Source organism: Filobasidium floriforme (assembly GCF_021052385.1).
Source record: "Filobasidium floriforme strain CBS 6241 chromosome Unknown HD553scaffold_8, whole genome shotgun sequence".
NCBI classification, from domain to species: Eukaryota; Fungi; Basidiomycota; class Tremellomycetes; order Filobasidiales; family Filobasidiaceae; genus Filobasidium; species Filobasidium floriforme.
In genome coordinates, this window is record NW_025763629.1 from 990,399 (window position 1) to 1,011,001 (window position 20,603).

At 53.1% G+C, this 20,603-nt stretch overlaps 5 protein-coding genes across 5 annotated transcripts; 4 read left to right on the top strand and 1 right to left on the bottom strand.

Annotated features, from left to right (window-relative positions):
* The first annotated feature begins 2,194 nt into the window (after positions 1-2,194).
* On the top strand, positions 2,195-4,421 carry HD553DRAFT_309927 (uncharacterized protein). Its single transcript, XM_046179769.1, has 2 exons — positions 2,195-4,093; positions 4,237-4,421. Exon 1 carries the CDS (start codon positions 2,299-2,301, stop codon positions 4,063-4,065), a length of 1,767 nt encoding a protein of 588 aa, XP_046037605.1. The 5' UTR covers positions 2,195-2,298; the 3' UTR covers positions 4,066-4,093; positions 4,237-4,421.
* A 309-nt stretch (positions 4,422-4,730) lies between these two features.
* On the top strand, positions 4,731-6,676 carry HD553DRAFT_341432 (uncharacterized protein; the record flags this gene model as incomplete). The annotated part of the gene is made up of 3 exons (XM_046182635.1): positions 4,731-4,760; positions 4,841-6,463; positions 6,536-6,676. The coding sequence occupies 3 exons, from the start codon at positions 4,731-4,733 to the stop codon at positions 6,674-6,676; spliced, it is 1,794 nt and encodes a 597-aa protein (XP_046037606.1).
* A 255-nt stretch (positions 6,677-6,931) lies between these two features.
* Positions 6,932-7,417, bottom strand: HD553DRAFT_349564 (uncharacterized protein; the record flags this gene model as incomplete). Its single annotated transcript, XM_046183468.1, has 2 exons — positions 6,932-7,261; positions 7,319-7,417. The coding sequence occupies 2 exons, from the start codon at positions 7,415-7,417 to the stop codon at positions 7,133-7,135; spliced, it is 228 nt and encodes a 75-aa protein (XP_046037607.1). The 3' UTR covers positions 6,932-7,132.
* A 1,616-nt stretch (positions 7,418-9,033) lies between these two features.
* HD553DRAFT_309934 (uncharacterized protein) lies at positions 9,034-13,985 on the top strand. The gene is made up of 22 exons (XM_046179770.1): positions 9,034-9,247; positions 9,705-9,916; positions 10,089-10,203; positions 10,313-10,363; positions 10,443-10,478; positions 10,568-10,601; positions 10,767-10,991; positions 11,061-11,139; positions 11,199-11,229; positions 11,295-11,589; positions 11,652-11,812; positions 11,871-11,971; positions 12,037-12,061; positions 12,127-12,234; positions 12,296-12,406; positions 12,475-12,555; positions 12,624-12,679; positions 12,749-12,759; positions 12,821-12,929; positions 12,994-13,465; positions 13,571-13,672; positions 13,770-13,985. The coding sequence occupies exons 1-22, from the start codon at positions 9,179-9,181 to the stop codon at positions 13,836-13,838; spliced, it is 2,553 nt and encodes an 850-aa protein (XP_046037608.1). The 5' UTR covers positions 9,034-9,178; the 3' UTR covers positions 13,839-13,985.
* Positions 13,986-15,097: 1,112 nt separating this feature from the next.
* On the top strand, positions 15,098-19,273 carry HD553DRAFT_270817 (Fusaric acid resistance protein-like-domain-containing protein; the record flags this gene model as incomplete). Its single annotated transcript, XM_046177679.1, has 18 exons — positions 15,098-15,391; positions 15,471-15,720; positions 15,784-16,448; positions 16,511-16,785; positions 16,846-16,909; positions 16,976-17,093; positions 17,152-17,355; positions 17,424-17,574; positions 17,637-17,672; positions 17,730-17,850; positions 17,908-17,927; positions 17,984-18,133; positions 18,197-18,403; positions 18,468-18,644; positions 18,704-18,761; positions 18,824-18,844; positions 18,908-19,087; positions 19,172-19,273. 18 exons carry the CDS (start codon positions 15,098-15,100, stop codon positions 19,271-19,273), a joined length of 3,093 nt encoding a protein of 1,030 aa, XP_046037609.1.
* Positions 19,274-20,603: the final 1,330 nt, after the last annotated feature.

Here is a 20,603-nt window from a genome sequence, read left to right on the forward strand (position 1 = left end):
CAACCAGATTTTTACTTGAGGTCTAACACATCATAACATGATTTATGTGGTCTAAACTGGCTATACAAGCTATGGTATGGTGTTCCATCTGGTATGAAGTGCATAATCCACTGTCGTTGTTACCCAATCACGTCAGTTATTGACTGGGCGAGCGGAGTCTGTATGGTAGTGTCCATGATGAAGGCAGCCATACAGGGTTTCCGTGTTCCCTTACTCTCTAGAACAAGTCCATTCAACCACCAGAACAAGAAGATATCAATGTCATGTATAAGTCATGTTCATATCGAGAGTAAATTACAAGCCAAGGAGTTCCTTCTGTCTAGCAACTGGCTTACGCTTTGCCGGCCTCCCTACCTTACCAGTCTTAACTGTGTATCTTCGCTGAAAGGCCTTACGCTCCTCCTGCTCCTTGATCTTAGTGTCAAGGAAGCTACCAACACCTATCTCGGCCTTGTTCCCTGCGGCGTTCATAGCCAATTTGGCAGCTGCTGCTGCGTCTATGTGCTTGATCTCACCCACAGCATTCTTGGGCAGTACCGAGATGGCTGTCTGGATAGTGGGACTCATATCAGTTGGTGTTATCCCAATCAACCAGCGGAGAAGACTCACATAAACATGACATGTGTCGTCGGAGTCCTCATTGGGCCGGACCTGATAGGCATGGACAGGTAGCAAGACCCAACCACCTTTGCCCTTGTATGGTGACCAGGTGGTAGTGTCGATCTGTTTGTCCTTGATGAGAGCCTGCAGATGCTCTTGACTGACTCGGACCCCTCGGCTACCGGTTTTCTTGTATACCTTTGTCTCTTGAATGATGTATTTGGTGATGCCTGTTGCAGGGAGGAAGGTCGAGGAGTTGGCAGCAGCGGGTATGTTATGTTCATGCTGTTCTGAGGTGATAGTGGTGACCAGGTCTTTGATGGCGAGGAGGATTCTCTGGCGGCGAGTGGAAGAATTGAGGATTTCCTTTGCCGGAGATAGTGGATGGATGCGAGCCAAATGAAGGACTTCATTGGTGAGGCAAGCTCCTAAGCCATTAAAGTACTCCTGACTGTATCACAAAGGTGGTATTATTTAGTGTGGCTAGACACGACAGCAGTCCGGAGGTGCACTCACTGTTTTGTGATGTAATTGTAGATGGATACCTTGACGCTGCTCCCGACATTCATCCTGTATTTGTAGTTCTCTTCAAACTTCTTCCATTGAGTTGCAGGACAGGGACCCTTGTTCTGAGGTCCTGGGTAGTGTTGCTTGTGCACGAAGAATGCTTGGGCAACCTTGTTCTGATCCAAGAGCACTAGCGACGGCGATGCAGTAGAAGAGCGGAAGACAATAAGGGGGGCCGGTGGGTTTGGTCCTTTCTGTTTCCCTTTTGCGGTGGTAGGTCTGACAGCTTTGGCCTCTTGAAGGAAGTCCTAGAATGTCAAAGAGACAGGAATTAGTCACTGCACACATAGCAAACACCGGGAGCGACTGACCTCCAACTGTGCATCACCCATACTGACAAAATGCCCGTGTAATGCCAGATAGATGACCATCGTCCACCCTTCACCAAGATCAATGTGGATGTTCTTCCCACAAGGCTTGACTTGCTGTGAAGACAGGCTGATGTTGTGGGGAGAGGTATGGTGGTCCCGGAAGGTAAGATAGCCTGGCCAGGTATGATGATCCGGGAAGGTCTTTGGGCAAATCTTCCCGGCATATTGGGGGTAGAGAATCATCTGATATGGCGACAGCTCATGTGACATCCCCAACCTCCTGGTCATATCTAGTATCTCTCTGAGCTCTGGCATCTATCCACACAGAACAGTCACATCAGCAGGCTGTTGTGTCGCCGACAGCACTCCGTGACACGCCGCCATCCCTCAAGCGACATAAAATATTATGTCGCTTGAGCGAGACCCGGTTGCTCACCTGTGTGCAGGAGCAGGGTTGGCTGCTGGATACTGGATGAGGTTCAAAAACAGTCTGAATGATGATTGAATGATGCTCAATGACAGTTTAAGTGTGGCTCAATATGAGTACATGTATATATGACAGTTGTTGTCGTACGGTCGGATAGCTTTGTCGATCGAACGAAAGCTGTTCGATCGCGCGAGCAACCGCGACCCCCTCGTCGAGCGTAGTGATCGAATATTCAATCTCCTTTGATCTCTTGATCGACTTGCGAGACTTTGACCTCTTGAACACACATCGTCACCTCTCATAGCATATAGTGTACAGATGAACAGATGAACGTATCCTAGCTTGGATCCACCACCGCCTGTCGCCTCCTTCTCGTCTCGATCTTTGGCTGCAATGTCGGCAACGACACCTCCCCCCTTACCCACCATCATCTGGGACGACGACCTCGAGCCCCACAATCCTGTCGACTTTGCTGATTGGCCCACCAAGTTCAAGACGTACGGAGACGACGATTCGATGCGATACGATCCCGGTCAAAAGCGAGCCGCCAGGTTTCCCTCGTCGGCCTGGCAGGCAAAGCCTGAGGAAGACGTCGTAGTGTCCGCGTTCATCAAGATCATCGAACACCGTTGCCCGGAAGACCATGCGATCTCCCTCGGCGACTCGTTTACTTTTCACGGGCTGGAAAACCTAGTTGTTACCGACAATATGGGCTCTGGACCGAAAGAGACGTACGCATCGGCGTGCAAGAGATACATCAAGGGTAAGGAAGTCGCCGCAGCGGCGCTCCATATGGATCAGCCTTCCTCCTTTCACTCGTCCCAGGTCTCGGTACTCGACCTTGACCGTGCTGCCTTTCGCTCGATGGGTGACAAGGTCGCTGGACAGAGACTGCTCGATAAGTTGACTGCTGTACCGATGAGAGCCGACCTCTTCGGCAACGGTTCCGTTTACAATCGAGAGCCAGTGCCGTTGCGGCCGTTCCGGTGCGTCTTCTTGGGCGAAGCCAAACCTCCCACAGGATCCATGAGGACACAGATCGCACATCTCATCCAAGCTCTGAAGTACGCCGTCATCGGGAGAGACATGTTTGGGACGGTACACGTGTTGTTGATAGTAGGAATGGCGTTCAGGAGGATCGTCTGCGATCGAAACAACGACGACGTTTACGTGGATATTGGGACGAAGGCGGGCGGGGAAGTGATCGAGGTGGAAGAGATGTCGCTGATCGAATTGTTATGGTACGGATATGTCCAAGCCGCTCCTCCGCAGATGCCGACGGTGGCTTCTGTGGGCCTCGCCTCGACTAGTCAGGCGCCCGTGCCTGCGACCGCTGACGCTGCAAAGTCGAGGGGAATCAGCCAGGTCAAAGCTCTTCCGAAGGCCAAGGCCAAGTCCAAGATTAAACCCTATTCGAGACCTCCTCCAAACAAGGCGAAAAAGACCCAGAACCCATCCCCGCTTGCCGACAAGTTGTTCTATCGCCTTTCCAAGCCGGATCCTTCGTCGCCTAGACCTCGATCCGATACCGACGCCCGCCATGCTCTCATCTCCTTTCTCGACCACGCGGGTCAGACGCATTTCGACATCCTTGGAAATGTCGACGAGACTCCGGAGAGTCCATTGCGAGGTCTCACCGGCCGGTGGGCAAGGGTTCGGGACGTCAAGCTGGAGCAGCTCGGATCGGCAGCGGTCACTATCAAAGCGTGTTGGTCGGATTTGCCGGTGGGCGACACGGAAACGACGAGCAGTCAGAAGCTGGGGGGTAGCTATGCGAACGGCGATGACGGTGGCGACGTTGGTAGCAACGACGACGACGACGACGACGACGACGACGAAGACGATGATCATGGGCCCGAGGGAGAAGGTGAAGGTGGAAACAATGGCGAAGAAGACGACCATGAACCGAGGCGAACGCCTCGATCGCCACCCGTCGATGGCTTGCCATCAATCGGGACCAGTCCCGCTGATCCGAACGAACGATCTGGAAATGAAGACGAGAAGCGATACCAATACCCGTCCACGGGCGACGACATGTTCTGGGATACTTTGGGAGTGAGCGCCTTCAAAAGGGAGCAAGAGGAGCGCGATCGCGAGAGGCAGGAACGGCGCCGGGCTTGGCTGGAGCAGTACGAACCGTTCACGAGAGTCCGCTCGTGACGTTCCGGGAGGACCCCATCCACAACAGGTACGTCACCCCGGAGCCGTGCGATTCGGATTGATACAACGCCACGCTTCGACTCTTTTCAAGCATCGGCGCGCTGTGCGGCTAGCGAATCGGTCAAACGCGAATGATATCGATAAACGATGCTCAACCACCGGTATATACAGCGCGCCATCATCTTGCGACAACATGCACGACACTCGATTCTCGAATCCACTTTCCCTTGTCCTTTATATGACCCCCGATCGACTCGTTTGATTGTTTGTAACTCTTTTATGGCGCGTGTCCGCTGTGAAGATTTTATGTGTCTTTCTCATACATCAGTCGCAGCGTTTGTCTTTGGCGCTACAAGGTCGATACTTTTGGCTCCTCACTGCAGAGAGTCGGTGCCGTGGGGCAGGTAATTAGGTAATATGTGTCCAAATGGTGACTCCACCGCGTCTACGATGAATCAATCATCCTGCCTCGACTTTGTAAACAAACCAGCGCAGCGCACACGGGGAGGAGCTGATTCACCGTCCATCGCCCACTAGAAGTGAACTGGAATAACGACAACCCTTTCCATTCGTCAATTGCCAGCTCCCTAGATACCATTCGGCGATTACGGGCAACAGCCCAACAGGTTTTTATTCGAGTTTCACGAAAAGATTCGGTCTTCGCAATGCCGCTTCGCCCGGCTCTCGGTGATCAGGTCAGTATCTCTCTTGCCGCATTCAACCCATTCGCACGCTTCAGACTCTGACTTGTAGCAATCGACTGCTTGCAATCTAGGCGGACCAGGAGCAAGTCGTGGATACGTACTCATACGGTCCCGAGGAGAAGCAAGAATTGTCCGAAAAGACGGCAAGAGGGATGTCTGAGCAGGGAGATCACGATCAACAGGATTCGGAAGACGGGCCCGATAGCATGGATGAGATCGAGGAACCTAGCTTTATCCGTCCACTTCGACGTTCGGATATCCCGTCGTACAAGAGGACCGCGGCACATCGCCAGGCCAAAATCATGGAGGGGCAGAACACAGCAGGCGTACATCCTATGTCCTTATGGAAGATACGACAAAACGCGGATTCCGACGAGTTTGAGTTCTTCGTCCCCGAGCATTATCAACCTGGGACGACCGGTGGGAATGAGCATTTTCGACCTGAGACGACTGGCAGGACTGACAGCAGGAACCAGTCGGAGAAGCCGTGGTGGTCCGCCCCGGACGTCCAAGCCATCCTGATGAGGCTATCTCAGCCACGTTCGCAGGGATATCTTCGTGCTTTTGGTTGGGCTCAGCTTTTTCACAAGTTTTTCCCTCCCGGTGCCATCATCTCGGTAGGGACCCAGGTCGAGATCCCTCATCTGCTTTCGACCGCGCCGAGAAGCTTCAACGACTTTGCCGGACATCCGCTGACTGTTGCCACCCAGAGGATACGGGACGGCGGAGACGAAGAAGACGAAGCAGGTGAAGCCGAAGATAGCTGTAGACTCGTCGGATACGTCAAGCCTGACATCACCGTGGTCACGATCGACACCTCTCGACTTCGCGACCACTACTACCGCGCGCTATTGTATTGGCAGGTGAAGACAGGCAGTGAGCTCAACAAAGGATTCGTTCAGGTCGTCTGGGCGCTCTTACTCGGTTCTTCCCTTCAAGACACGCGGTTTGCGGGCCTGGCGACAGGGAGGCGATTCATGAGGATCAGGATGGATCCGAAAGGGAGGATCGGGGTCGATACGGCCCGAACTGACGTCTTTACGGATAGAGCCGAGCGGGAGGGACTCGTCATCGAGGACTTTCTCGCCAAGGCCAGGTTGAAACACGCACGCCACTTTCCGTTCGAGTTGACCGAAGATCCTCACGAATTCGACGAACAGAATGGGAATGTCCTGTTTTACGACTATTGCGTTGCGCTTGGGAACCACGTTTTCGACCACTTTCACGGTCGGCCTGAAACGCCGCCTGTGGATCTGGACGCCGAGGGGCTCGACTCTGTGAACGTACCGCTCGCTCAGGAGATGGACCGAGTCAAGAATCTCGATGATGATACAGACTCGATCAAGAAGGAACCTGGGAAGCGAATTGCAGAGACGATCATCGATCCGCGCATCTATAAGAAGGCCAGGATCGCCACGACCGAGCCGGTAAAACGGGATGCACCCCGCGTTGATCTTTCTCGGGCAGGATCGGCATTGGGATCATCGACCGGGCTAGGTCACGGTGGAAACGCTGTCGACGATACAACTCTCGATGGCACGGACCCAGATGACAGACCGGGAAACCTTGGCGCCTCTCGCTTTCCAGACATGAAAACGGAGCCAGTCAACCACGACGGGACTCGCGACGATGACTCGTCCTCGACCTCGATGTCCATGCCGGTCATCACCGCTTGGGAGAGAAACAAGCTACAGGTACAGTTGATTTTGAACCTTCCCATGACGTCGCGCATTACTAACCATGCACGACCGACTCTTACCGTCCAGAGGCAACTCGAGACTGAATTCAACGACGCTGATTGGGAGGTGTTTCACAAGTTGAAGCACATCCGAGTCTGGCCATACAAAGTCTTGTTTCCGCAACCGCAAGAATGGTATGTCTATTACAGGCGAGGGCTTGCTTGTTGAGACATCATGCTAATCGGCCCAAATTCTCAGAGAATTTATGATATCGTCCGGTTTCCATCGCGCCCTCTGTGTTCTCGCGTTCATTTCCCTTTTCACGATGAATCTTATGTCATACACTTTTATGTCTCTCTCCATCGACAGCGAAAAGAGCCTAAGCCGAGTACAGAAATCGAGAGAACCGATAATTACGCGTCGATTCGAGGTATAGATCAGACCGGTCCTTCCTCTCGATGAGCCGACATTCCGGCCTCCTTGTGCGCCGGAATGAATATGGCGATCTGCACACCGTAAACACAAACCATCTCTCAGTCATGTGCCCAAATGGACTAGCACAGTACACACGGGCATGCGACCGGAGGACTTGACGTACAGGCAAGCCCGTTCAAGAGGGATGTTCGGGGTTCACTCACAATTCTTACAAGGTAGTCCCCCCCTATGACGACCCCACCAGCAAATTCATCTGGCATTGGCAAAGATCGCCAAAAAGCCCAGACCCAAGAGCATCATCTTCGAGATCGTCAAGACTCCCGCGCCTCCCGTCTGCCTGCAGCTCGAGTACTCGTTGATGGCCGTCGTATTGAATTGCTGATCGACGGGAACGGCACAAGTCCCAAAAATTCCGGGGCCATTGTTGAGACACACGTTCGCCGAATTGAGGGTCCCATTGGCGGCGACGCAGCAGGGAGAAGTAAGCGTAGCGTTGGCCGCGGTACATTCGAACATGTAGTTGGGCGTCGACATGTCGATGTGCTGTGTGGAATCGAGATATGTGAGAGGAGGTGAAAACTGTCTGGCGAATATAGAGAGACTGGACAAAGACCGAACCCGATACGAGAACATTGACTCGGAAGGCATTATATACTTGACGTCCAGGTCAGGTGAGGCAGTCGGCCCGTCCGAGGTCGAACGATATCGACGCATCCTCTCATCTGGTCACTCGTCGTCGGTCGGACACTATGTCTCGCATGGGTCAAGGAGACAAGAACGCCACGGAACCCGGTCAGATTTCGGAGATCGTAATCTCAGGAACGCAGCTAGTCGTCCCGCCAGCTTTCGAAACCTTAACCGTGGGTTCTTGGCAGGAATAACGGGATCGAAACTTGCCTTCGACAACAGAGCGGATCCGAGGTGGGTGTATTGATCACCTGCCATGAGGCTGAGGGGTGGCAGGGAAACCTTCTGGACCCATGTTCTCCCGGATCGCTGTGTTGTGATTTTTCGCCGCGCGTTCCTAGCTCTCACTAGATGCTCGAGATACCTCCGATGGCTTTACGTTCTCGTCTCATTTGCGTAGGGTATCGATAGACGCCGATCTAGCTGGCGGGCCTCTCGTTCGAACATCGAGAAGAGTAGGATGGAGATCGAAGAACCTCTGATATGTCTCGCCGTTGATTGTCCGGCGTCGCTGCACGCCAGGGAGATACCTTGGATCCATCGTCATTTGATTTCCTGGTGACACCAAAATATAAATTCGCAGTCGGGACAAGGCTGGAAAACGTCGACGAATAGGGATGTTCTTTGCCAAGGCCGACGGGGATCGGAACGCCGAAGCGATGGTCATGCGACTACACAGATGCTCATCCAGCGTTCGAGCAAATTAGATCCGGTACTCGATATCAGGATCTTGTCGTTTCTCGCGGCTTGTATTTTGATCATATTCAACCACGTCCGGGAGGAGAGATTGTAGATGCATTCAATTGTAAAAAAAACTGCATGGTCCAAGCACGAACCCCTAACCCATGTCTCTAACACTGAGACTGAATTGAAAGCTCTTGGAAAAGGAGCTGTTATCCACCGGATTCCGTATGTCGCTGACATGATCATGACACTGCGACACAGGTAGGATCTTGAAGAGGCGCTGGCCCTTTGCGGTCAGCCGATCGTCCGAAGGATGGTGCCAGATCAATAGATCGGAGTACGAAAGTATTCAGACTTGTTTAGAATACTCTTCTTACCAGATCTTCCTCCCGTCGTATTTGGGTAGGTACTAGATGACTTCTCCAGAATACCGTAGATCGCAGCCTGATAGCACGGCGTATCGTATCTCTGTCGGAGGACGAAATATTGGGACGACGCGCAACCGACCGACCGATGTACCGGATTCCTATTAGATCGTCTGGCACTCTGCATCAGGCAGCCAGCCAGGCGATGCGAACAGGTCTCATCGTACTTGAGGCGACGCCTGGACATGAGCATGCTAATTATATGAAACAGTTACTCGGGTAGTCGTAGAGGATCAGAGATCAGAGAGTCGCGCGATCCCATGACGTAATCGAGCCGAGGGTGTAGAGAGACAAAGGGGGGAAGGGTCGATCGTCCTTCGTTATCAGTTACAACAACCATCCACCCAGCAGAGACCTTCACCTCAGCTCTGACATCGCGAGGTCAACGGCGATAGCTTAGATCTTGTACTACTCCGATCTTCAGTCTATTCGCTAGCGAGATAGGAATCCAGTCATCGTCAGATCTCTCCACCCCACCTAACCTCAACGGATCATCAAGATGCCTCGCAATTCCGACACGGAAGACGAGGAGGAAGCTCATCCGCACACCCACAAGATACGGAGTAAAGTGAGGCATAGCTCTTGCTTCTTACCTCTCGCCTCTCGTGATTTCGAATATTCCCGGTCTGCGAACGGAATAGAGCTGAATAGAACGCGGGATCGTGTACTGCATCTTTTACTCTAGGTCCATCATCTCGCTAGCGTGATTAGCGAGCTCAAGGTGGGTGCGAGCTGTCGCAGCCGATCATCGGGTCAAGAGCAGAGCGCTGATGAAATCATCAACGATACTTCCCTAGGTCTCGGTGAGTATCGCGATCGATCTGATCTAGTTCAGGGAAGCGAAAGATAAGAATCAGAATCTCACCCTACGAATTCAAATCGCTATCCGTACTTTGATCAGGCCGCAGTGAGTATCCTAGCCTTCTTCCTACATCCCGAAATTGTTTCACATAGGCCTTCGCTAACCACCTCTACCTGTCATCCCCCTCCCTCCCTTATTTAATTCTGATCGTCATCCTGACCAGTACGCCATCAACCCTCAACACCGTCACGACGAAGCCCACGAACACGCCAGGGATGCCAAGCTCGAAGCTATCAGGGACGCGCATCGGTTCAGGTCGTTCGCTCCTATAAGAGGGGGGAATATCGTCAAGTTCGCAGTGGATGGGTATGATTACTTCTGGCAGTTGAGCGAGATTATCGAGGGTGCGAAGGAGAGCGTGTTTATTATGGATTGGTGAGTCGCTGTTCTTAGGGGTGTGATATAAACGTTCTGGGTTTCGTATGGGCCGGGGATTTGGTGCAAGACGAGGTCGAGGGGAATGCGGTACAAGCGCGATATGGATTAGAAGCTGATATCTGATTTCTTATTTGTCCTTTGTGAATCTATATCGATGCCGACAACGCAGGTGGCTATCCCCCGAACTCTATCTCCGAAGACCTCCGGCTCTCTACCCTGAATACCGTCTAGATCGTCTACTGCAAAAGAAGGCTCAGGAAGGCGTGATGATCTACGTCTCCGTGGTGAGCTCTTCATCTTCAGTCTCGTTGTAATGACGATGTCTGGGGCGGATCGAGAACGGTTCAGCTGATCATGTCTATATATGTGTTTGTGATGTGGTATGGCGTATAGTATAAAGAGGTCGAAGCGTCAATGAGCCTAGCCTCTGTACATACTAAGCATGTGAGCAACATACTTTGCCCCGCTGGCTCTCCTATCTCTACACTGGGACTCACGAGGAACACGCACTTGCTCTGAATAGTGGCTAGAAAGCTTGCACAAGAATATTGTCGTTATGGTAAGCGTTCCCGGCCGTCGTCCTATCACGAATTAGCCGTTGTGCATATCGCTGAGATGAGTACGGCTTGTGTTTATGTGTCTTTGTAGCGTCATCCGAGTCATGATTATGGAGAGCTGACCAGTAAGTCGGAAAATGTGGGTAGAAAGTCGGGAAGGTGAGCGACTGATTGTGGACTCTTTCGGCGCGGTCGCGCAGTGATGTGGAGTGAGTCTAAAAGATCCTTGGTTTTCTGATGGTCTTCGCTCGTCGGTATTCCGCTTACCAAACAACGCACCTTCCGAATAGGCCACCACGAAAAGCTCTGCGTAGTCGACAACCGGGTCGCAGCCATGGGAGGCCTAGACGCTTGTTTTGGTCGGTGGGATACGTCCAACCACGAGCTGGCCGACGTGCATCCCCAGTCGTTCTACAAAACCTTGTATCCTGGTCAGGACTATAACAACTCGAGGTTGATGGATTTCCAGACTGTCGATCAGTTCACCAGTAACGCGTTGGCCATTCAAGATGCAGGTCAGTCAAGGTGTTCGTCGGACTCGGGTCTGTGATTGCAAGGCTAATATCGGCCTACCGCTTGTGCAGCACGTATGCCCTGGCACGATAATTCGCTGACATTCGTCGGTCCGTCCGTCGTCGACCTCGCTCAGCATTTCATCGAGAGGTCAGTCGCCACGATCGATGAAGTCTCATAAACCCCGCCTGACGTGCTCGAATGGGTAGGTGGAATTTCATCAAGAGCGTCAAATACAAGGTAAGCTCTCAACTTCTGATCTTGGTAGCATATAGACGGACTAACTTCAATCCTGTCGCCTGCAGCACGACCGTCATTTCGACTATCTCGCCCTGCCCGCTCCTTTCGACGAGATCCAGCCGTCCGACGACGCCGTCGAGCGAATCCAGGACGCGAAACGACGAGACCAGCGTCGATTGGAACACCCCCACTTTGCCGAATGGGCGGACAAGGGTCATCAGTGGTTCCACCCGTACCACAATCCGCCCAGCAAATACCCTCGTGCGGAAGAGTCGGTCCCGCAGGGTGATTTCAACGTGCAGGTTTTGCGGTCCGCTTCGGATTGGTCACATGGGTTCTTGACCGAGACGTCGATTCAAGGCGAGTCTCGACGTGGTGTGACGTGGTGTAGAAGTCCGTGCTGATCGGTCAAGGCACTTTAGACGCTTACATCCAGCTGATCAGGGAGGCCAATCACACCATCTATATCGAGAACCAGTTCTTTATCACTTCGACGATCGCAGGTCACCCGGTCCATAATCAAATCGGCGCCGCTCTGGCCGAGAGGATCATTTCCGCTGCGAAGGATGGGAGAAAGTTCAAGGTATGGCTCGTACTCGATTTGGGAGGATCGACCTGGTTTCTAAATTTGGGTCTCTCAGGTCATCGTCGTCATCCCGGCATTGCCTGCTTTCGCCGGAGAAGTCCAGGGTGCGCCCGCAGTTAAAGCGATCATCGAGGCGCAATATCGGTCGATTAATCGGTGAGCGCAGGCCTTAGATTCGATTGTGGGCTTGACCGAATTGACCTGCTTATCGAATTCTGTAGCGGAGGAGACTCGATCATGGAAACGGTAAGTGTTTTCGATCCCGTAGCGACAACATCCCGCCCACTCCCTTGTTGTTTTTGGACTTGCAGGTTCGCCGAGCAGGCTTTGACCCAGAAAAGTACATCTCTTTCTACAACCTACGGAGCTATGATCGTATCAACAGTCCATGGCAGACGATAAGAAAGATGGAGCAGAACGTGAGTCGAAAACCCTCGATGTGGCGGAAGAAGGACTGAACATCTATCGCATAACGATCAGTCGGGAGTCACATTCCACCAGGCGCAAGTCGCGCTATCACGGTTGTGGGCCGGAAACCCAACCGGTAACAAGAAGGGTAAAGACGAGGTTGTCGTTTTATCTCGACCTCATGTGAGTCAAGGATGATGACCCTGTCGGCAGCCATCACAATATGCCGCTCACGCTCACGTTTTAAACAGGATCAAAGCACGGATATGGACCATGTCGCTCAGAAGCAGACGGTCAATCAGGGTGTACGAATGCCATCAACGGTCGAAGAGGTCAGTAAGATTGAGGGCGAGGTACGTTGTGCTAATCGCTAACGAATCGTGTCTTCGCCAATCCCCAGGCTCTCGAACTGATCAAGCGCTTCGAAGCCGGCGCAGGAGAACGAGATCGACACATGTAAGCACCGACGCCGGCTGTATCACCGGGGGAATCTTACTTAATAACGCCTCATCTTGACTTGCGCAGAAGCGACAATGGTGAGCGGATGAACGGGTCGTTCGATTTCCTTGCCTCAATCTGACGCCTCGCCTCTCGCAGTCGGCCAACATTCGCAGATCTGTCCCACGACCTTGTTCGACGAGGCATGGGACGGCACGGAGCAAGAAGAGCTGGAATCCTACGTCTCCGAGCTTACATACATCCACAGGTCAGCTTTGATCGAGATTCGCGAGCGACTTTCATCTACTAATCCTCCTCGCCTTCGCTACCAGTAAACTGATGATCCTGGACGACTCGAAGGTCCTGATCGGCAGTGCCAACCTGAACGACCGGAGTCAGATGGGCGAGCGAGACTCGGAAATTGCCATCTGCATCGAAGAAAAGCCCAACCTGACGATGACCATGGACGGCAAGCCTCACATGGGCAGCAAACTCGCTTCTTCATGGCGTCGTCGTCTGATGCGGGAACATCTGGGCTTGCTCCCGGAGACGGTCGTCCCCCTGGAAAAGATCCAACCGGGACCCAACCAGCTCCCCGCGCCCGTCCCTAACGAGTACGATTTTGGCTCGCCAGAGGATCTGGCTGTCGAGGACGTTCTGAGCGACGAGTTTGATCGATTGTGGACGGGGACGGGAGAAAGGAATCGGGCGGCCTTTGAGCGCGTCTTCAGGCCGATCCCGAACAATTCGATCCGCACTTGGGCGGAATATACCGAATATACCAAGCAAGCCGTGGGGATTCGGGTGAGTGCTCGGCATGATCGAACAGTATCAGCTGGATAGATACCCGATAGCGAGATTGAATCTGAAGGCTGATGACGGCGATCCTGTCGGTTCTCCCTGCTCTAGGTCGGTCACGTTTCGGACAGGAGTCTCTCGATACAACAGGTCAAGGAGACTCTCTCCGAGGTCAGGGGCCATCTCGTACCGATGCCACTCGATTTCCTCAGCGTAAGTGCTGATCAACGCATAATAGGCCAAGAATGGTCTCGCATGAAGCCTCGGTCAGCTCACATTCACATACGTTCACCTTGTGCGAAATGAACAGGGCGTCAAGGAGCTCACAGCCGGTGACTATGTGTCGGTCAATGCGTACACACTACCGATCTACCTATAAAGAACGACGTCTTGGCCGAGCCACTGCGGTGAGATGGTCGGCCAAATCTGTACTGGTACCATCAGAAGTAACGATGCATACGAGATACACGACATGCGATGCCATCCTCCAGATCTTGCCGATGGCGGTTGTGAATATCGATGCGAGTTCCTTTTCGGTGGCTTTTTGGCTCGTAATCTGGTTCCGAAAAGCATCCGGGAAGTGCCAAGGTGATCGATCAAGGGTCGTTTGAATATGCTCTTGTTCATCAATTCCATCAAGCTCGAGGGAATGGTGTCTCGATACTTGACCGCCTAGTATCCCCATGAGGCTACTTGCAATCTTCCAGACATAGCTTATACAGTTCGAATCTGTTCCCAAAGCTGGACACCTTCCGCATCTTCCTTTCTCTAGAGAAACCCCTCGAGGTCTCGCGATGCAGTCGGACGAGGATCGAGCTCAGCTTCAGAGCTGGAGAGGCGTGACTGGCCTGCTCGAAGAACGTTACCTAGCAGAAGAACATGGAGATTCGTTTCCCCATCTCGATATACGGCACACGTCCGGTGGTAACCTTCGAAGAGGTCTTACGGTACCTCCTCTGAATACGTCGTACTTGGCTGCCGGATCGGCTTCGTCCAGCTCGAGAAGCTCTCCTCTCTCCGCCTTGTTCGATGTAGGGTCATTTCGTTCGCCGAAAAAGAGTCCGAGAGCTTCGACATCGACGTCGACCTCGACCTTGCGAGCTTCATCCTCGATCTCGACAACACCGCTCGCTCGATCACACGGGAGTCTGCGACCGTCAGCTACTCCAGATCGGAATCAGCTTCATCGGACTAGTATCCTCACATCCCCCATACGAGAGCGAGGCCATCGAGATCACAATGAGCATGCATCCACAGGCCATTCGTCAGCCTCATACGGCACACTCACGCCCTCCCGCCAAGCTTCTGAGGCTACGATACGGCCCGTGCGGATAAGAGACCCTAGTCCAGGTACCAAATCAAAGGGATCATCAACGTCATCATCGGGTTCGTTGCTGCGAGAAGGGATATTGTCGACCTCCCCACCTGCTATGGAGACTGAATCGGCGGCTTGGCCGGGTATTGAAGCGAGTCTCGATCAGGCTGAGGTTGGGAGACAGGCGGATCGGGTAGGAAACGGCGGTCCTGGCATTACCGAAACACAGGGAGAAGGAGAGACGCAGACCTCGAAGCCGGAACCAGCCCTCAAGATTCCCTCGAATCCCCAGAGCCTGGGGATCGGCTTGACTGTTCGACAACATGCTCGGTACGGTTGGAGATCGTTCTTCTCTGGTAAGATTTCCGTTTCCTCGCTGCATCTATTCTGGATACCACTCTGACCGATATCGCGTGATTTTCGTAGACCTCTTCACCCTGACGGTCCCGCAGCGACAAGTGCTGAAATGCTCGATCGCCTATCTCATCGCTTCACTCTTCACATTCGTGCCGGTGTTCGCCAACCTGCTATCCACTAGTGCTCAAAAAGACGTGCACGGACGGGTGATAAGAAAGCCGGCTTATAGCGCTCATATGGTGGCTACGATCGTTTGCTACGTGAGTCGACGTGCGGTACCAAGTTTTATTTTTCCGCTCTCATTCGAAGGGCTGACAACTCCGGGGTGGCATGATGCAGTTCCACCCGGCACGTTCAGCAGGCGGGATGATCCTAGCTTCAAAGTACTGCTTGATCCTCGCCTCGCTAGCCGCGGTCTTTTGCAGCCTGTCGATCTTGACGCAATACGCGTTTGACAAGTGGACGCCTACGGCCGGCGTCTGGGTGTTCGAGCTTGGCGACATGGTGGTGCTCTGTACATGGGTGCTGATAGCGATGGGCGGGTTGGCATGGTTGAAACAATGGGTCAATAATCCGAGTTTCAACACAGGTATGTGTTGACTTTGAAAGCTATACGGATGCTACGGTAGATAGCTGAGACATCATGTTACAGGATGCTCGATGGCCGCAGTAACGTTGTTCACCGTGGTCGTAAAGGAAGGAGGTCTGAGCAAATTGGCCGAAGTCCTCCTCATCGTGGTCATCGGGGCCACCATCAGTAACGTCATCTGCTTCACTCTCTGGCCGTCGTCCGCCACCAATCGCCTACAGGGATCCATTACAAAGACGCTGGATTCCTTTGGTACCCTATTGAGCTTGCTGGGCGCGACTTTTCTCTTGGATCGTCCCCCTGGCGAAGCCACCTATGCTTCGCTCGGCCAGGCTGTCAAGTCCCACAACGACTCTTTTACCAAGCTCAAAGCCGACCTTGCCGAAGCTCAACACGAGCGGATCATTGATGGGCGAATGAGTACGCAGCAGCGTGATCGTTATGCCGCGGTCATCGACAGCCTTCAGAAGCTCGCTCAGCATCTCACAGGGATGCGCGCTGGTACGGATCTCCAGGTCGAACTCCTGCAAGCCAGTCAAGAAGGCAAGATCACTCTGGACAATGGGGACTCGTTGCAATCATCGATGACCACTTTGACGGACCAGGCTTACAAGCACGAGGCGCAGCGTGTCAGAGCCCAAAGCCCAGACGATGAACCTCTAGCGCAGGCGGGAAATCTCTTCTTCGAGTATAGGGAAGCTGTCGCCGATACTACAAGGCGGCTGATCGTAAGCCATTGATCGCGACGTGTGCCGTCTCACTCAACTGCAACTCCGATTTCATACGACAGGACCTCAGTAATCATGGCCTCGGGCTGGTCAAGCTGGCCATGACCGATTTCGAATCGCCCGACAAGCACGTACAGGAATTGATCAAGACTCATCGAGATCTGGAAAGGACTCTCGACGACTTCCGATCGTTGTCGCTCGATTCGGTCAAGAAGCTTTTCAGCGGGCACTCGGATGACCGTCTCGAGGAACTCTTCAACGAGTATTCGCCTTTGGACCGGGACGACGACGAAAGAGACAAGAGCGGGCCTATCGACGCCATTTACTCGATCTATTTGTGAGTCGTCCGCTTAGGGTGCGGCCTAATACAAGGTCTGATATGCCCCTCGTTCTGTAGCTTTGTCTTTACGCTGGAGGAATTTGTTCGTGAGCTGGTCATCCTGATTCAAGCCATGGTTGACGTGAGTATTCTTTCGCCCCGCCAATGTTGACCGGAAGCCCCACTGAACGGTTAACATCCCCAACAGCTCTTAGACGGCACGACGCTTAGTCGGCTACCTTCTGTCCTCCGTTGGCTGAAGAAGGGACAGGCGCAAACGGACGATAGCCAATCTCAGAGAAAGCAGTCTATTCGACACAGAGTCGGTAAGGCCGTACCAAAAAGCCGTTAGCTAAGCCATCGCTCACTTTCATTCGCCCGCAGCTACGTTGATTCCTATTGACCCCAGCGATCTCCAGCCTCCTCCCGTCTTTCCAGAGAAGCGTCGAAGTAAATCAAACACTCTCACGATTCCGCCAAGAGAGTCTCTTTCGTCCACCATGAGATGGAAACAGGCTCTCTGGAAGTTTCAAGCGCGAATGCGTGAACCCGACATCAAATACGCTACCAAAGTGGGTCTAGGTACTGGTGAGCGAGAGTTGTGTCATCAAAAGAAATATACGAGATCGTGTGCTGATGTGATCGCTTGCCAAAAGTCATATTGGCCATGCCTGCGTTCACGGAACGTTGGCGCGATACGTTCCTGGAATTCCGAGGAGAATGGGCTCTTATCGCGTTCTGGGCCACGATGAACCCTTCCATTGGTGGAACGAATCTGCTATCCTTCTACCGGGTGGCTGGTACTTTGTGAGCTTCTCATCCTTGTCGCCTCGGACAGCGCCTTGCTGATGCGCACGCCGCACCGACAGTCTTGGCGCAGCCGTAGCCGTGGCCGTGTACACCCTGTGAGCGTGGGTTGGCGAAGCGTCGCAGAGACACGTATTCAATGATTTGTCCTGCAGATTCCCGGAGAATCCTGTGATCCTTCCAATCATAGGGTTCTTCTTTGCCATACCGTGCTTTTGGGTCATCACGCAAAAGCCCGCTTACCAGCAAGCCGGAAGATTTATCCTCTTGACCTATGTGAGCCGAAGCGATGATCAAGAGCGAGGGTCTGGACTAACACAATCGTACTGGCAGAATCTTACATGCTTATATGCGTGAGTCACATGCTCGTATCGCGATCCAGACCTTTCGATTAACCTCCTCGCTCCAGCTACAATCAACGAGAGAGAGACTTGACGGCTTTCGAGATCGGCTGGCGGCGATCCTCGAGCGTGGTTCTTGGCGTCGTTTGGGCTACTATCGTCTCCAATTACTGGTGGCCGTTTGCAGCTCGTAAGGAATTGAGGATGGGCCTCAGCGAGTAAGTCGAGCGGATGGAACCCGGTGAGATAGGCTCGTACTGATCCGGCACTCGCTCGCATAGCTTCTCCCTCGATCTCGCCTATCTATACTCACGGCTGGTTCGCGAATACAGTGGACAACCGGTTACTGCATACCCCAATCCGCTCGTATGGCACGACCTGGACAGAACGACGCACCCTGACGAGACTGCAAGATTGCTGGATCATGCGGACCGACCAGGTCAACCCACGTTAAAGGCCCAACAGACAGCGAGACATTTCATGAGCATGTAAGCGTTACCTTCTCGGGTCCGTATGTCTTGCGAAATCCTGCTGATTGCCCGATCGTTACAGGGAGCTGCACCTTCAAATCCAACTCATTGACCTGCGCAATCTCTTAGGACAAACAAAGAACGAGCCTCGCCTCAAAGGTCCCTTCCCGCAAGCCATGTATAGCGAGATCTTGGGTTCGTGTCAGACCTTGCTGGACAAGCTGCACTCGATGCGGTGTGTCATTACACGGCAGGAGTGGTGAGTCGGTTGTATCCTTATGAACTGGATGGTTCTGATCTCTGGCGCACCTTTCGCAGGGATACCTCGGTTCACAAGGAGATTCTGGGACCGGTTAACGAACAGAGACGGGAGATGGTTGGCCTTTGCCGTTTTAAGCGTTAACTGATTTCGAGCTCATCGTCTTCATCGTTACTCAGGTCGCGGACACGATATTATACGTGAGTCGGTTCTGCAGTAGCTCGATCACGCTTAGCGATCTGATTCTTGCTATCACCCTGCAGTTCTATCTTTTGTCCGCCTCTTTCCGCCTGCGGCTGCCCATGCCTCCCGTCTTGCCACAAGCCGAGATGTCGCGCCGCCGCCTGGTCGACGTCGTCCGAAAACTCGACGTCGTCAAGCGCAAGATTAGCGAAGGGGATATCCGACACTTGTTGATCTTTGCCTATATCTTGGCGATGCAGGTAAGGCAACGATGGAGCTTTGGTCAGCAAGGCAGGTTGCTTATCTTTTCTCTCTGTCAAACGTCACCTTTGCTCGTACTGTAGGGCTTGATACAGGAACTCGAATTCATTGGACGGACTCTGCAGGATGCGTTCGGCGTTATCAGCCAAACCGCTCGAGAGGAATTCGAAGCGCTGTTTGTGTGATCGGGCATTGCTCGAGCGTAGATGACCTTGACGAACTTTGTGACAAGACGACGTATTAATGAAACGATGACAGCAATGCCTCGGGACAGGCGCTCCGGTCGAACGTTTCTGCAAGGAGATATAGTGCGATCGCTTATCATTTCAACCATTACCCCCTAAGCTGGTCCGGACCTCGACACGATCGAGGCAAGTCCAAGTCGTACTCGAAAGACCAAGATGATTTTGACCCGTCGTCTTATAGCCTTTGAAGTTGCGACCATGATCCGTTTGGAACGGTCCTCCAGATGAGCTGTGTAGACCGAATCTCTTTTAAGGGGAGCTAGGCTCCCGGCCAAATGTGGAACGTCTCAAGACAGTTGGGCCCGATGGTGACGTATCGCGGCTGATCCGGCACCTGTTGGACGGGGTCGCTCTCTGGGGAAGACTGCAGAAGCCTTGTGGCTCCGGCTGTCGGCCTTGTACGGAGGGGAGGTCGTCAAGCAGGTTATTCGAGTACAACTTGCGATGTGAAGCGTTGCCCGCACAGGCGGGGAGGTCGGTAAGATTGATGCTGCAGCTGAGGGAACCATCGAGAGGGAGTTCATAGCTCGAGTGAGTATCGGAGACGTTGATCTCAGCAGCTCGACGGCCTTGAAGCGGATCAGCATTGCAGGCCGTGTTGACGGATAGACCTGCGATGACTTGCCACGACTGCGACGAGAGCAAGGGGGAAGGACTCGGAGGAGCGCCGGTGCAAATCACGGGAGCATGTATAGAGCATGGTGGGCTGGTCACTTGCGGGTCGTGTGCCGATGGAATGGTACGAAAGCTGGATGCTTGTCTGTCCAGGCGACTTGCAAGACCTTGTTCATCGCCGGCAGTGAGGGAGTATATACGCCACATGGCATGTAGATGTTTCGCCAGCTGAATGAGCTATCGGTTCGAGAGTCGAAATGAACCAGATGGACATTCGGATCTTGGTCTTCCGTATTGGATCTCGGTCCCAGCAGCGTTGGTAAGGTGTCCGTCCGTATGCATGCTTGAACACGAGGTCGTTGAAGGGCGGCATGTTCATGTCACTTGTCGGCGACCGGATCTAGAGGTTGATGTCCAGATGATGTAGGGACGGAGTCGCTAAGAGATGGCAAAAGTGACACGTTTGGGGTCACGTTGAGCGTGGACGGATGGGATGTGCTTGTTCATGGTTCGGACACACATGTAGATCGCAAGACAAACTTGTGAGATCGGTTGCAGCGAAAGTTGATGATGGGCGGTTGGCGCTTCCATCGATTCAACATGTGCGATCAACAAGCTCAGACCGGGCCGGTCGAGCAAGATTGGTGGGTGACAT